Raw genomic sequence first — 16,168 nt, 5'->3', positions numbered from 1 at the left:
ACAACAGATCCAGATAGCAAAATTCTCTGTTTTTACTGTTCCTTATGTTTTATTTTTATTCTTCTTCTTTATGTAAAACACTTTGAATTACCATTGTGTATGAAATGTGCTATACAAATAAAATTGCCTTGCCTTGCCTATTAATCTATTTTGATCAAATACATTTCAAAAACATAAAAAAAAAAAAAAATCAATTTTACTTAAATATTCTTATAGCCTATTCATTAATAAATTGCTATAACTCTCTTGCAAGGATGCAGCAGGAGCTCGTAGAAAACCGTTAAAGGCTTAACATGGCTTAAAGGTGCCCTAAAATTAAAAATTTGATTTATCTCGGCATAGTTAAATAACAAGAGTTCAGTATATGGAAAAGACATACATTGAGTTTCAAACTCCATTGTTTCCTCCTTCTTATGTAAATCTCATTTGTTTAAAAGACCTCTGAAGAACAGGCGAATCTCAACAATCTCAAACTGTTACGTAACAGTCGGGATCATTAATATGTACGCCCCCAATATTTGCATATGCCAGCCCATGTTCAAGGCATTAGACAAGGGCAGCCAGTATTAACGTCTGGATCTGTGCACAGCTGAATCATCAGACTAGGTAAGCAAGCAAAAACAATAGTGAAAAATGGCAGATAATAATAAATTATAAAATAAGTTATTAAACAATAATAACTGACATGATCCATGATATCATGATATTTTTAGTGATATTTGTAAATTGTCTTTCTAAATGTTTCATTAGCATGTTGCTAATGTACTGTTAAATGTGGTTAAAGTTACCATCGTTTCTAACTGTAATCACGGAGACAAGAGAGCCGTCGCTGTTTTCATTTTTAAACACTTGCAGTCTGTATAATTCATAAACACAACGTCATTCTTTATAAATCTCTCCAACAGTGTGTAATGTTAGCTTTAGCCACGGAGCAAAACCTCAAACTCATTCAGAATCAAATGTAAACATCCAAATAAATACTATACTCACATGATCCGAAGCATGCATGCAGCATGCATGACGAACATAATGTTATATAATGTTATAATGTTTGCAAAAAATTCTGTTAACATTTGTATAACCAAGAAAAAAAGACATTGTGAAATAATGTTTTCATAACTTGAAGGAATAGTCTCTTTCAAAAATTTGGGCTAAACTGCTTGATTCATATGGATTAGTTTTCCGATCTATTAATGAACTTTCTGAAGTGCCAAAGATAAAGTTGCAAATGCAGTCTATGGAGGGACAGAAATATCTCAGATTTCATAAAAAAGAGAGCTCTTCATTTGTGTTCCAAAGATGAACGAAAGTCTTACGGGCTTGGAACGACATGAGTGTAAATAATGACAATTTTCATTTTGGGGTGAACTAACCCTTAAATGAGAACATTAGCAAAAGATTATTTGAATATATATATTTTTTTACTTGGGTATGGTTACATTTTGAATATTTGCAGCATTAACTATTTAAAAAGGTCACAGTTACATTTAGTCTTGTCTAGAATATATATCCATATGTTGTTGACATTGTAAAAAAAAACAAAAAAAAAACTTTATTTAGTTGCTCAACTGACTTCAGGGAATCACTGCCATTTAAAAATGTTCATACACTGCGATGTCGGAGCCCGATCACACGAAAATGCGCATCAGTACGAGTGTGTAATCTCGTAGAATATATACGCCAAAATGAGTTTTGGCATGCTTATGGTACGCAGTTTTTCACGTGCATATGATACGCACTTTATGGAGTATTATACGCACGAAACACCCCCATCCTAACCAAGAGCGTGTCATATACACACCATAAAGTGCGTATCATATGCACCCGAAAAACTGTGTACCATAAGCACGCCAAAACTCATTTTGGCGTAGCCTATATATTCTACGAGATTACACACTCTATTGATACGCATTCTCATGTGATCGTGTTGGATAATCACGGAAAACAGGCACTGGAAACTGGCAACTTCATGCGCCTTTATGTCTTTTTATTTAAAAAAATGGTTGTCTCTTTTTTTTTTTAATTAATGTTTTTACTTTACTAATACTAATGTTAATACTTTATTTGTCTTTATGACTTCTAAAATGTTAATTTTATGATTTGCAAATAATAGCCTATACACAAATTATAAACAACTGATTGGCCCATTTTTTATTGTGAAATGTGAATTTAGGTTTAGCATTTAATTCATGTTTAATCATGCCAACATTGTCACGCAACAGATAAATGGAACATAAACAGAGTTTATTAGGCTACAGTCTGGGTGGATAATCAGGAATATGAGGCAGCAGAGGTGAGCAATGCAGTTCAAGGTAAACAGATGACGACTTAGCGGAGAGGTAACAATAGTGTCTCCTGTAGTTATGTGACATTTGACACGAAGCGCGTAGGCTATTTAAAAAAAAAAAAAAACACAAAACATCTCACAGTGAAGCACCGGAGTGAGTCGTTTTGCCATAATCACGTGATCTATGACGTCCGAAGCTTCGTCTGGCTTCGTTTTCGCACACAACCACGTAACTGCTTCGTATTCTGATTCAAATAACATGAACCCTTGCGGTATCAAGTGTCATTCGCTTTTTTGATAAGAATAAATCAATACGAATAAATATTTACATCAGTGGCGTAGCCACGGGGGGGATTTCTCCAGATTTCTGAGCGATTTTTTATTTTTTATGTTGATTTGTTACATTGATGCATATGCTGCGCGGTAAAATGCAACAGCTGTTTTTAGACTTATTGGTTTGATTATTTCACGTGTTGCGCGTAGCTTCTGCTGTTATTATCTTTGCGCGTGAGAGTTCGTAATTATGCGGTGAGTGACAATGTGAAGCGGCACCCGAGGCTTCCCGTTTCCAGGACGCGCATCTCAATGCAGTGAAATGCGGTGGGTGCTCGGGCTCCTAACTCTCCATTAATTTTAACCAATAAAAAGTCGATAGAGAATCAAGAACCTCTGACTGCAGCGCACACAGCTTTCTTCTCGTTATTAGTTAATTTGAGGCAGTTTCCGTTATTTGCTCTCGCTCAGATATTGCGTGCGCGACTGCGCGCGCTCAAACTTTGTTATGTAAATCAAACATGCTTTTTCTCTAGAATTGTCTTCTCTCCTGGATTTAATGTTCCTAGAAGCTATTAACCATCAAACTTACATAACTGACTGTTAAAACAACACCTATAAATTGTAAAGAAATTAAGTATCTTTTTATATAATAACTCCATGTACAAATGATATCATTTTCAAACTTAGCCTACTTTAGTCAGCCAGCTATCTAGATATTTTTATTATCTATTTAATATATATTTTTATTTAAAGTTAAGTGCTTATTGTAGCCTAAATGCTTATTGAATTATTATATTTAGCGAACCACTACTGATCATCAAATAGTACAATATCAGCATGAGTGTAATCAAAATGGTTATGAGTCTGGATAATCTGTATTTTTTTAGAATAGAAATAACAGTTTTTCCACGATTCAAAAAGCAAATTACACAATCAAACAAAACAATATGTAGGGATAATTTACTTTAGGTTCTGACAAAATGTTTTATTGTTTAAAATTAATTTATAAATGGTTTATGGTCTGGTCTATGTATCCCTGCCTCTGCTGAATTATTTTTATCCCTGGTGGGGATAAAAAAAAAAAAAATCCCTCCCGGGTGATGCTACTCCACAAACCACCAACAGAGCATCTAAAATACCAAAAATAAAAATCGTTTTTCTTAAAACATTGCCAAGTAAAACGCTGCATTTATATAGAACTGTCTCTTTACGACCACAACAAACGGGACACTTTTCAGACGTGCATTCCGACTTCGCCTCAGCGCCAGGCGCAAGTCAAACGAGCGCGGAAAAGGTGCAGGTGATGACGAGGGAGCTTCAGTTGAACAACAGTGAACTGCGGTCAGATGAGATGATGTCAGGCTATGTCGGTAAAACTCAGAAAAAAATAACACGACTGTCCAATCAGCCGTTATACTGTGCTCGTGGCGCGCACTCAAGAATTGCATGCGCAAATGCGCCGGCGCGCGCTGCATAATTACTTTATTATAGCTAAAATAAAGCGCAATAGATACTACGAGCAATGACCGTCGTTTGAAAATGAAATTGCCAAACATGCGATTAAAGCTGCCTCAAAACTGTGCATGCATGCATGTATTTGTTGACATGGTTTTAAAGCTATTGTTATCCAATTTGTTGGTCTTAATGTCTTAAAAATGCACATATGTACACCAGGGAAATCAAAATTTTCTCGCGGGAGCATGCCCCCGTACCCCCCTAGCAAACTACATTTTATGACCTCTGTAATTATGAAACTCTGCGTACATGTTCTATAAATTATATCTAATGAAATCTGAGGTAAACGTGTATTTCTACAAATGTGCGCACTTTGAGAGTAAAAGTTTGTATGTGTAGTATGCACTGTGATCAAAAATAAATGGGACCAAACGCGATTGAATGTAAAAGTTTGTCTCGTTATACTATTAATAACTACCGATTGATTTTGCATTTCTTTTAGAAATTAAGAATTATTAGTGTCATTGTAGTCATTATTAGTGTCATATATATATAAAATATAGCGGCCCCCTCATTTTTAAATGGGCCCCCCCAAAAATAAAATTCTGGCTACGCCACTTTACATGTGTAGTTTTGTGCATGTTCAGTTATTTATTCCCAGTTCTTCAGTAGACTACTTCAACTGACCATTCTATGATCATGTTTGCTTATTTTGGTAATGCCCAAGCTATTTTTCCTCCAAAATTTATTCACAGCCTCATTTATTCAAATTGTGTAGGTAAAATGACACGTGAAAGACTATTTTTTTATATAGACTAATTATTTTTCATTGTTATACGCATTTCACAACACAAACTGATTTATTACATTACAGTCAAAAATGACTGGGTCTTCTGGGACGCATAGGCAGTTTTTTCCACCTTTTGACCACGAGATGTCGTTATAGTGTGCACCGTTTTGAAAAGCTTCGAGTAATGAACCTTTTTACGACACAGTTGAGGGAAAGCCATGGTGCTTCACAAAGCTTCATTTCGCCATCATAGTCTCTTGTGCAGGTTCTAGTTACTGATCAGAAACCTACATTTTTTGAAATTCACTTTTTTGATATGGGTGTGTGCAACACTGAAGCACAAAGAAATCCTTTCTTAACTGACATGACAAAACAAAGGACTCTCATAAAAATGTCTCTTTTTTAACGAATGTCAGTGAAATGGAGTGTTTCCAAGTTGAAATTGGTCAAACTTAATACTATGAGCTGTTTTCTAGGAATTTTATATAAGGTTTTGGAACATCCAAGGATTTAGAACAGTTTAGAACCCCTTTCTTCTTCTTCTTCTTCTTCTTCTTCTTCTTCTAGTCATATACATTAAATAAGAATGAAAATGAAAAGGGCAATTACAAAACAGCCTCAACTGCCCTTGTACAGCATATAGCTGTATAGCATTGCTATACTTGCAAATATAGTTACTATTTAAAACAAAAAGAGCTATGATACTGTTAATTTACTGATGTACATCTCATTTAGTTTTGTGATGTGAACTGAACCCATTATAGATGTGTTTGTGTCTCTTCCAGGAATTTAGAGAAAAAGACTCACATTTCCATGATCAGAATTTGCCCATCATGGTGTCAAATTTGTTTGCCGCTGGCAGTGACACAACCAGTGTGACACTGATGCTCATGGCCAATATCCTCATATAAGATCAGAACTGCATTTTTATAAACTGCACAGTTCAGGTCACTTTTTCTGAACACAGTGTCACACCAGAGACCTTTCTGATCTCCTCTTGCCTTGACATCAGTGACCATAAATGTCTCATATGGAGGAATCAACACTTCTTTCTCATGAGAAAACGTAGAATATTTGCCACATCGGCACCTTCACAAGTGTTAGATAACAAAAACCAAAAACAATTGTAAACTCTTGGCTACTCTAGATCAAGAAATTATGATGCAAATGAACCTCTTTGTTTAGAGCACTTCTTATACAACTTTTGAATCACAATAATTTAATTTATGTTTCTTTTAATTAAGGTTACTGCATCTGTAACTTTCACAGAGTCAGAACTGCTCAAGCTTTATTTGCATGTCTCACCAGGAACTGTTTGTCCAGTGTGAAGCCACACATAGACCTTCACAAGTGCTGTATAATGATGAGCTCAACAGTTTACATTTTACAGATCATAATCACACTTCAGCTGTTATATCCTACATCACGCACATTATCAGCGATATAAAAAGCCACCTTCCTCATCTCATAGTTTCAAACGTCATTGTCGTCTATCTGTGAGCAAGTGACTTTACTTATCTTCTCCTCTCATCATTGAGCTCCGGAAAAAATAAAGATAAATAGACAAGGTAAAATTGGGAGTAAAGTAAAATATCAATATTGATATAGAACACAGGTTTAATTGCATATTTTACTTTTTTTTTCTCAATCCAACAGAAAATACACAAAAATTTAAAACCGTGTTTTGTAAGATGTTGGTGAACACATAACTGTGTATTACTATTGCAGTGATAGATTTAGTATTTGTGAGATGCTGTTGTGTTTGTCAATTTTTCCAGCATCTGTGCTTCAACAGATCATCTGAGGGATTTGACTGAATCAAGATGCTGCTGATCATTGAAGCTCTTCTTCTCATTTTAGCTGCTCTAGGACAGGTAAGCTTGTGTTTTAGTATGAATATTACAGACATGAATACTGATGATTGATCATTATGATTCCTGTTGCTGCAGGATCACAGAGCTGCTGCAGGACAGAAATATCCATTAAATATGGCACTGAATTCTGTTGATGACCAATATGAGGGCTGTAAAGAGAACATGTCAGACCTGGTGAATACAAAATATCTGAAGAAGGAAATCAATGACTCTTCTGAATTTAGGGATACTTGGCACGATGGTGAAAATAAAGCCAAGAAACCACAGGATAATTTGAAACAGATTCATTCAGTCGCCATTTATGTGTACACTAACAACAATTCGCATGTATATCGTAATTTCAACAATGATGTTCGTGGTGAGAAACAAAAATACAAAGACCAGAAATTCAATTGGTATTCACTTCACTTTCTGTTAACAGAAGCGGTACAGATTCTGAAGAAAACACGAAACAAATGCTATTCGACTTATCGTGGTACGACTGTTGAGTTTGATAAGGATGTTCTGAACACAGAGGTTCGTTTTGGTTCATTTACGTCCTCCTCTCTTGATCGTAAAGTAGCAAATGATTTTGGACCTAAAGCTTGTTTTGAAATTGAAACTTGTGAAGGTGCTGATGTGATCAAATACTCCAAGTATCCTGACCAGAAAGAGGTACTGATTCCTCCATATGAGAAATTTACAGTTGTTGATGTCAAGACAAAAGGTCAGGAAGGTGCCTGGTGTGACACTGTGTTTAAGTTAAAAAGCTCTGGGAAAATAAGTTACCTTAACTGTGGTGCTGATGTAAAACTGGTACAAGACAGGGCCAAACTTTAAATTTTCAATCATTTTGTCTTGTCAAGTCAAAAGTTGCTTCCTTTATAATGTTTTTTTTCTGTTCTGTTCATGCCTGAGTTTCTTGGTTGGTTTTTGTTAATTAGTTCAGTTCTCCTTTGTTCCCTGCATTTTTATGTTTGTCGGTTAAAAAAAAAAGTGTCCGCATGAAACCGCAAAAACATGCTATGAAGCGCTGTCAAGAGCATGCCAAACCAACAGATGGCGATATAACCCTAACCGTAAAGCCATGTTGGCCAATCAGATGTCTGGAATACATTTTATTACCGTTTCTGGTTCCAATCAAAATCTCCGGTTTTACCATCTACATGAACCATCTACCACAGGGCTCGTCAACTGGCGGCCCGCCAATCATTTTCATCTGGCCTGCGGCTCCTCAGTCTCCCTCCTCCTCCTTTCCTGGCAGTGCGGCTAAATTTGGTTAGATCCGTGGCCTACATATCATAATATAATATTATTTGACAGTGGTAGTGAGTAGCCATGTATGGTTTTACCTGTGGTTACCAAGTCTCACTGTGAGAATATATTCAAATAAGCGTAATAATTAATAAAAGTAAAAAGTAAAAAAGGCCTGAACTGTGCAGTGGCTTTCAAGAAACCAACCAAGTCTGTAAAAAATTTCAAAATTTGTTGTACCATGAACAAAAAGATGCTTGGAATTAACACGGTTACATGATTTACAATGACCAATGTGATTTTTTTTCTTTCTTTCCTTTTAGTAGAGTATAATCGGTAGTATGTCAGAAAACATCATTTGTTAAGTATTGTTAATTTCAATAATGGAATAAAATTTGTAATTGACCAAATAAAGTTGCTTCACGGTGATTTTATGTGTCCCTAATTTATTTCTTCAGTTAGACATAGTCTTGTTGCGTCACATGACTGATAAGGCTGTACTAAGTTGCAGCAGCATGCTAATTCAGACCAAGCAATCACACCCAGGGCCTATACCATGAAGCCTACACCTATACCAGTTTAGGTGGCTAGCCAGGCATGTTTCAGTTTAGCTTATTCCAACCCTGGGTTTTAGGTAAAAAAGTGTTTTGGATTTTAGCGGTGTTCATCGTCAAAGTAACTAACACTCCATGGCTAACATCAAAGCCTGACTGGATTGGTTTGGTTTTGTCAACTCAAAACTTATCCCACAATCCTGAGTTTGTTTAACTACCATCATGATATGAGCATAATGGTTTATACTTTCATCTCATACATTAACATTGTTTCATTTCTTAGCGTGCTAACATACACCAATGCAAGCTAGCAGTTCACTAAAAAGATTATTTGTTTGAATGTACTTTTTTCTAGTCTAGTTATACAAATTTTAATTGAATTGCTTGCATTTGTGAAACCACAAACACACTAGGCCTTCAGAGGTGTTGCATTAAACTGAACACTTTCTTACTGCTAAAAATGTGCTGGATGCATCAACATTACACTTCACATGCCTCACAGCAAGCTAAATATCTGAGAATGAATATTTGCTGCATCGTAACACATTTGAATTTCAATAAGGATTTTCTGAACATATACATTTTGTCTGCTTAGAGTTTGTTCACTTAGAGTTTTTTAAACATTTGGTACCAATGACCCTCCAATATGCTAAATTCCCTTGTGATCGACCTAATAATCTTTCTCCTGGTTTCTCAGTAAGAGAGCAGCTTGCATCCTGGTGGTCTCAATGCTTCAGATTTTGGTTGTCCTGGGTCTGGTGGACCTAGAGGTCTCACTACCAACAGCTGCACTTCCTGTAATGGCAGTTGCCATTTGGTATGTTTGGGTCGCATACAAGCTATCAGCTCTTCCAGAAGTGGATAAGTCCACTCCAGCCCCCAAGCCCTGTCCAGAGCCTGTTCCAGCCCACAAGTCCAGTCCAGAGCCCGTTCCTATCATGAGTCCAGTCCAGAGTCCTCTCCTCCCAATGAGTTTGATCCAGAGCCTGTTCCAGCCCACGAGTCTGGTCCAGAGCCTGCTCCTGCCACAAGTTCAATCCAGAGCCTGCTCCAGCCCACAAGTCTGGTCCAGACCCCGCTCCTGCCCACGAGTTTGATCCGGAGCCTGCTCCAGCCCACGAGTCCGGTCCAGAGCTCCCTCCTGCCATGAGTCCGGTCCAGAGCCTGCTCCTGTCCACGAGTCAGGTCCAGAGCCCACTCCAGTCCCGCCTGCTCCACAGTGGTGGTCCACAGCTACACTTTGCTAGACTTCAGTCCTGCCTGCTCCACCATGATGGTCCTCAGCTATACCTTGGTGACCCTCAATCCCGTCAGCTCCACCATGGTGGTCACCAGCTTGTAACGATTTGTACAGTTATTAATCAATTTATGGGTGGAATATGAATACAATAATTCATAAAGCTTTATGAATTATTATGCACATACCGACCCAAGGGGGGAATTAACCATATATGGTGAATTAATTACAACAAATTGTAATCAATTATATATATGATTAGTTCTGGTTTAATAATTAATTAGAGAAACTGTTCATTTGTCCGGCAAACTATAGCTCCTCAGAATGTTATTAAAAGGAAGGTCTGTTCTCTGACCACGAGAAAGACTTCCTATTCTAGCATCCAAACGTAAAGCAAAGATATAGGATCGAAACTTTAAAGTGACCTGGTCTTTGTTGAATGAGCAAGAAGACAAAAAGCATGGATATAATGTATTTAATATATGCAAACTACGACTACAGAGGTTATACGTCTAAAATACAGAATATACAAATATATACAAAGGGAACGTAGAGACAGGACACGAGGGATGGTCAAAGAATGGCAAATTGCGACAGTTAACCCTTTGAGAGCCAGTACAGAAATCAGTTTAAACAAATTTCAGAGAAATTATAATACTTGCATATGATTCAAGTCGGTGTGCAGCAGAGTTTCAATGCGCCTGGCTTGGTTGGTCCTTTCCGAGAGGGTTTTCAAACGAGGTTTACTGACGTGTAAGATGACAGAGAAGAAAGAAGAGAGAGAGAGTCCAAGGAGATGGTGGTCCCGATGGAGGAGCGCGATGGAAGCGCGTCGCCGTGACGTCAGGGAGAGACGTGCGTGAGAACACACAGGAGAATCCCGGTGTTCCCTTTTTATGACAGATAAGCTGACACACCTCCTTGAGGTGGAAGAGCCAATGACATTGGTGCAAAGTTGGCAGGCAAGCTCTTTCTTTGTTTGGTCTCCTAGCTGAATTTGCATACTTTATGACTCTCAGATCGGATTTCGAGATGGAGTACTTTCTTCACAATATCATTAAACACATAGAAAAATGCATTTGTCAGCTATGTGACATATCTCAGTGAATAGCTCGAGTCCGGAGCTTTACGGAGAGATCAGATCAGAAAGGCATATAAAAGAAGTTATGGTTTACAGACAAAATTCCATCATTAAAATGCACACTAGCACAAATACACTCATTTAAACACTAGGAAACATGCATACGCTCGAAATACAGGATGGGTATATTTTGGCATTTTACATATACAGTCAAAAATGTATGTTTGTGTGTTTCTGTATGTGTCTGTGTGTGTGTGTGTTGGAATGTGATCTGGTCCGTAGTCCACATGAGTGACCCTTTGATGTCCCAAGAGCTAGAAGTGGACATCTCTGTTTAGCTTCGGCCAGGTCGCAAAGTTGTCAAGTGGGCTCATCTTTGCAGACCGGTCGGAGCCGAGATGAGATTTTACAACCCGGTCCAGCATGCTAAAAGCATTCTGAACATTCCAAAGTTTATTGATTATCTTGATACGTGTGCATATGCTACAAGCTCTATCTGCTCCACTGTGGTGGTCTTCAGCTTTGCTGAAATGGTCTTTGGTCCTGTCAGCTCCACCTTGGGGACCCCCTGCCAGCACCTCCCTGGTCTGTCATGAATACATGCATCAGTTAATGCTAATGTCATTGAATAGGAAACAGCATCAACACTCATTTGTTATTGCACATTAGTAAGTGTTTTGAAAACATTATACACATAAAACCGTCATTTAAAGACAAAGCATTTTGAAATCATTTACTTTGGTTTGTAATGCAGCTGCTGTCAGATTCAATACAGCTGACTGCTTCATCTGTCAAAAAGGTTTCTTTACAAACTCTCCATTACACCGTGCCTCGCTGACAAAACAAAATGCTCAGACAAACAAATAATACTCTGATGTGAGTAATAATCAGCCACTTGTTTCCAGTTTCCAGCATCCTTCTGAAGTCTTCACAGAGACGCAAACAAGCTGTTTAATCTGGACACATCAAAGCGAACATTCTTTCATGTTCGAAAGAATTCAGATATCTTGTGATGTCAGAAATTAAATAAATTAAAAATTGTTTCTTTTTCCAGTTCACAAAATTTACAGCTATATGATGTTTAGCTTAAAGGGGTCATTCCATGGATTTTTTTTATTATAATTTTAATGTTCCTTAAGGTTATCTTATAAAATCAATAAAGTTTTTTTTGCACAAAATATTAATTCCTTACAGATAACACATTAAGAAGCGCACCTTTCTGCATCTTAAAACTGATTCACACGTCCTTTTTCACTTGAACTCTGACAAAACCCCATTGTAAGTGTCATTGCCACAGTGCACAGAGAAACAAAACCACAAGTTTGGTTATCACACTATCAAAATCTACTGCATGCAATTATGACAACTAACAACTTGAATTAAAATAAAACTAACTGTTTGCTGAAGTTTTGAGCGGTATTAAACAGGGATTTAATTATTTCTGCAGTGCACATATTGAATCACTCACTAAGTTCTCTGCCCTGTTCCTCACAGCTCTTACTCTTTCCAAAGCATTATGAGAAATGTATTTTAAAGCTGAACAGCATAATATCAATGCAGTTTACCCTGTTTCTGATAGTATTCATCAGCACTATTATTAACATTGTAAAGTTGGGTTCATAAACTTTGCGTGACACACACTCAAAAGAATAAAATAGATCACCGGAGAGAAGCAGCTCATGTTTACTTACTCACATGCTCAGCGCTGAGAAAAAAAACACCAACTTGTAATTCAGCCAATCAGGAAACACAAAGATGAACACTGAAGTAAATCAAGCTTTTTGAACAAGAACACAGATTCCAGACTTTAACCCACTATCTCCCATTAATATAATATATATATTTAACCTTACAACATTAACTACTACATTGGCAAATCAATTATTTTGATTTGCCCTAAATGAGAATGAACTGAATGATGTGTTTGTGAGTCCTGCAGAAATCTAGAGAAAATAATGCACATTTCTGTGATCATAATCTAGTGTCAACCCTGTTTTCTGCCAGTACTGACATGATAGGGACAAGTTTGTCTTTTGTGAAACCACACATACACCAGGTGTTGCATTATAGAGAGCTGATGCACAGCTGCTATGTTTCAGTACTCAAGCACAGACATTTTTCAGCGATATAAAAAAAGCCACCTTCCTCATCACTTAGTTTGGAGAGTCATTGTCGTCTGGCTGTGAGCGACTAACTTTTCTGATCTTTTACTTTCGTCATTGAGTACCTAAAAAAAAAAAGAGTAATATAGACCGCAATATTCTCTGGTAATTTTGGGGGACATATTACTATTGGAGTAATTGATTTAGTGAAACACTGCTGTGTTTCTGGTTGTCTTTCAGCATCTGCACTTCACTATCTACTAGATCCTCTGAGGGATTTGACTGAATCAAGATGCTGCTGATCATTGAAGCTCTTCTTCTCATTTTAGCTGCTCTAGGACAGGTAAGCTTGTGTTTTAATATGAATATTACATACATGAAGAATACTGATGATTTATCATTATGATTCCTGTTGCTGCAGGATCACAGAGCTGCTGAAGGACAGATATTTCCATTGGATATGGCACTGGATTCTGTTGATGATCAATATATGGGCTGTAGAGAGAAAATGGCAAAACTGGTGGAGACAAAATATCTAAAGAATGAACTCAAAAAATCACATGATTTTAAAAGAGCTTGGCAAAATGGGGAAAATTATGTCAAGAAGACCCTAAAGGTTGATTTGACAAAAATGAATTATTTTATCGCCATTTATGTGTACAGTGATGCTACTGTATATAAGTACTTCAACCCTGACACTCGTCGTGATAAAAAACAGTACAAACAGAAGACATACAAATGGTATTCACTTCACTTTCTGTTAACAAATGCAATACATATCCTGAAAAAACAAACACAAAATCAATGCTATTCAACTTTTCGCGGTACAGATGTTAGATTTAATGAGGATGTTCTGAACAAAGAGGTTCGTTTCGGCTCATTTACATCCTCCTCTTTAAATCGTAAAAGTACAAGATTTTTTGGAAAAGTGTCTTGTTTTGAAATCTACACCTGTGAAGGTGCTGATGTGGCAAAATATTCTAAGCTTGATGAGAAAGAGGTGCTGATTCCTCCATATGAGAAGTTTAAAGTTGTTGATGTCAAAAGAAAAGAAGAGCAGAAAGGTCTCTGGTGTGACACTGTGTTCACTTTGAAAAGCTCTGGAATAAGAAGTGACCTGAACTGTGCTCTGTTCAAGAAACCATCCAAGACCAAAACAAAGTACTATGTGCTGAACAACGTGCTTTGAATTTACATGATATAGTCATGTTCATCAGCTCCAACATTTGTTCTTCTTGGTTTAGTTCATTGACTATTTGTCAGAAAATGCAATTTGTTTAATTTCAACAAAATTAAATAAAGTTATTTTTAAGTGACCCAATTCAGTGGCCTCAAAGTGATTTTGTGTCTCTATCATATTACTGAACATGTTTAGTGCTTGCTTTCTGTCTAACCATCAGCAGTATCATACATGATCTACTAAATGACCTTCTGAGTGCAATGCAGCTTGCAGAGATCATATTTTTTTAACACACTATAAAAAGCTTTTGCTTCTTGTTGAATTTAATTTAAATTGTTTGAAAAAGATTTTTTAAATATAAATTCTACTTTATCTTCTTAATCATGTTGGCGATGTTGGAGTTTTTGTGGTTTTCATTGTGCAGAAGAGAAGCTTGTGGTTTTGTTGTGAGTGGTCTTTACTAACACCACGACACTTTATGAAATGAGCAATAGCTGCGAAAACATGTGCAATGATGAGTGTCTTTTTAAATGTTCATCCCTTTACATTCAGTCAGAAATGTTGTTTCTAGCTAGAAGAAAATGAAAGATTCATTTCAGTAAATAATTGAAAACTTTAATTGATTAGGCTTGTTCAACAAAAATATTATTTGTTCAAATGCACGTATTCTAGTCTTAAATGAACTTTATTTGTGTGGGAAATCTGCTCTCACTTTAAGTTCATTGAACTATTTTTTTTTTTTTTCCTTTTCAGTGTATGCTTTTAAAATACGTAAGGTTTTATACATGACGTCAATACGTATTACTCATCCTAAGCAGTAGAAACTCAGAGTTTGTCCTGCATGAAACCACAGGCTTTCACAGGTGTTGCATTATCAGATGAGCCTGATGTTTATAATTTGAACAACTTTCAAGTCCTTTGGTTACAGCACTGGCCAAGGTGTATGCATCATATTTAACTTACCATATAGAGCAGGGGTGACCGATCATGCTCCAGGAGGGCCACTGTCCTGCAAAGTTTAGCTCCAAATCAAGGTCTTTCTAGGCGTACTAGAAACTACCAGACAGTTGTGTTGAGGTGAGTCAAAGCTAAACTCTGCAGGAAAGCAGCCCTCCAGGACCGAGTTTGGACACCCCTTGATATAGACTAAAGTTATGACCTTTTTTTTTTTTTTTTTTAGCCAGGAACTCAGTTTGTCCAGTGATAAACCACACAGACTTTCACAAGTTCTGCATTATAATGAGCTAAACAGTTTAGTTGAGCAAAAGGCATCACGGTCACACTTCAGCTGTTATATCTCAGAAAACACACATATTACTAGTGATATAAAAGGTCAACTTCAACATCCTTATCTTAGTTTGAAGAGTCGTTGTCATCTGGCTGTAAGCAACTGAACTTCCTGATTTTTTCGCTTGTTGTTGCCTCCTGAAAAAAAAAAAAAAAAACTGAATTAAACAAATATATTATATATTAACAAATAAATATACCATTTATTAAATATACTGGTGCTTACTTTAACATAAATTAAATTGCTGTACACTGTATAATGATGCCTACTTTAACATCACTTACAACCCTATACACTGGCGGGTGACGCTAGGCAGGGGGCGGTGGTGAGCCGCAGGCAGTTTCACTCATATATGAAGAAGTCACACTGCCAGTCATTTAAAAACACACGACTGTGAAATGAACTCAAATTTCTTGTTGTGTTTATTCATTTCGCAGAGTGTAAATAAAAATAAGTATGTGCCACTTCTGTGTGCGCAACACACACACACACTCAACAAAAATGATTAATTGTGAATTCATATATTAATACTAGACATCTTAAAGATAATGTGTACCAGAAATCGTTGTCATATCTTTATGTTAACATACTTTACTAACTTTTGTTTTGGAGCTTTGATGTAGCCTGATAGTAAAAAAAAAAAAAAAAAAAAGAATTAATCTGCTCTGGTCATGTGACAATTTGCACTAACCATGTGAAACTGCACATATTTAATAGAGACCTTTTATTTTTTTCCTATATAAATGCACTAAAACACCAGTCAATAACATTTTTAGAGCTTCATAAATGAAAACTTTCTTTGCGGGCACTA

At 36.7% G+C, this 16,168-nt stretch overlaps 2 protein-coding genes across 4 annotated transcripts; both read left to right on the top strand.

Moving 5' to 3' along the window:
- Positions 1-6,295: 6,295 nt before the first annotated feature.
- On the top strand, positions 6,296-9,661 carry LOC125259927 (ecto-ADP-ribosyltransferase 5-like). Of its 2 annotated transcripts, none has more exons than XM_048178054.1 (3): positions 6,296-6,376; positions 6,604-6,682; positions 6,758-9,661. In XM_048178054.1, the coding sequence occupies exons 2-3, from the start codon at positions 6,632-6,634 to the stop codon at positions 7,499-7,501; spliced, it is 795 nt and encodes a 264-aa protein (XP_048034011.1). In that variant the 5' UTR covers positions 6,296-6,376; positions 6,604-6,631; the 3' UTR covers positions 7,502-9,661. The 2 variants fall into 2 exon arrangements, with proteins under 2 accessions (XP_048034011.1, XP_048033935.1); XM_048177978.1 differs by having other exon boundaries at positions 6,587-6,682.
- Positions 9,662-12,928: 3,267 nt separating this feature from the next.
- Positions 12,929-15,432, top strand: LOC125259736 (ecto-ADP-ribosyltransferase 4-like). 2 transcript variants are annotated; one of them, XM_048177736.1, is made up of 3 exons: positions 12,929-13,029; positions 13,130-13,232; positions 13,311-15,432. In XM_048177736.1, the coding sequence occupies exons 2-3, from the start codon at positions 13,182-13,184 to the stop codon at positions 14,076-14,078; spliced, it is 819 nt and encodes a 272-aa protein (XP_048033693.1). In that variant the 5' UTR covers positions 12,929-13,029; positions 13,130-13,181; the 3' UTR covers positions 14,079-15,432. The 2 variants fall into 2 exon arrangements, with proteins under 2 accessions (XP_048033693.1, XP_048033627.1); XM_048177670.1 differs by lacking the exon at positions 12,929-13,029 and having other exon boundaries at positions 13,098-13,232.
- Positions 15,433-16,168: the final 736 nt, after the last annotated feature.

The sequence above is a fragment of the Megalobrama amblycephala genome, linkage group LG1 (assembly GCF_018812025.1).
Source record: "Megalobrama amblycephala isolate DHTTF-2021 linkage group LG1, ASM1881202v1, whole genome shotgun sequence".
Classification (NCBI taxonomy): domain Eukaryota; kingdom Metazoa; phylum Chordata; class Actinopteri; order Cypriniformes; family Xenocyprididae; genus Megalobrama; species Megalobrama amblycephala.
This window is presented reverse-complemented; position numbering and strand designations above follow the sequence as displayed.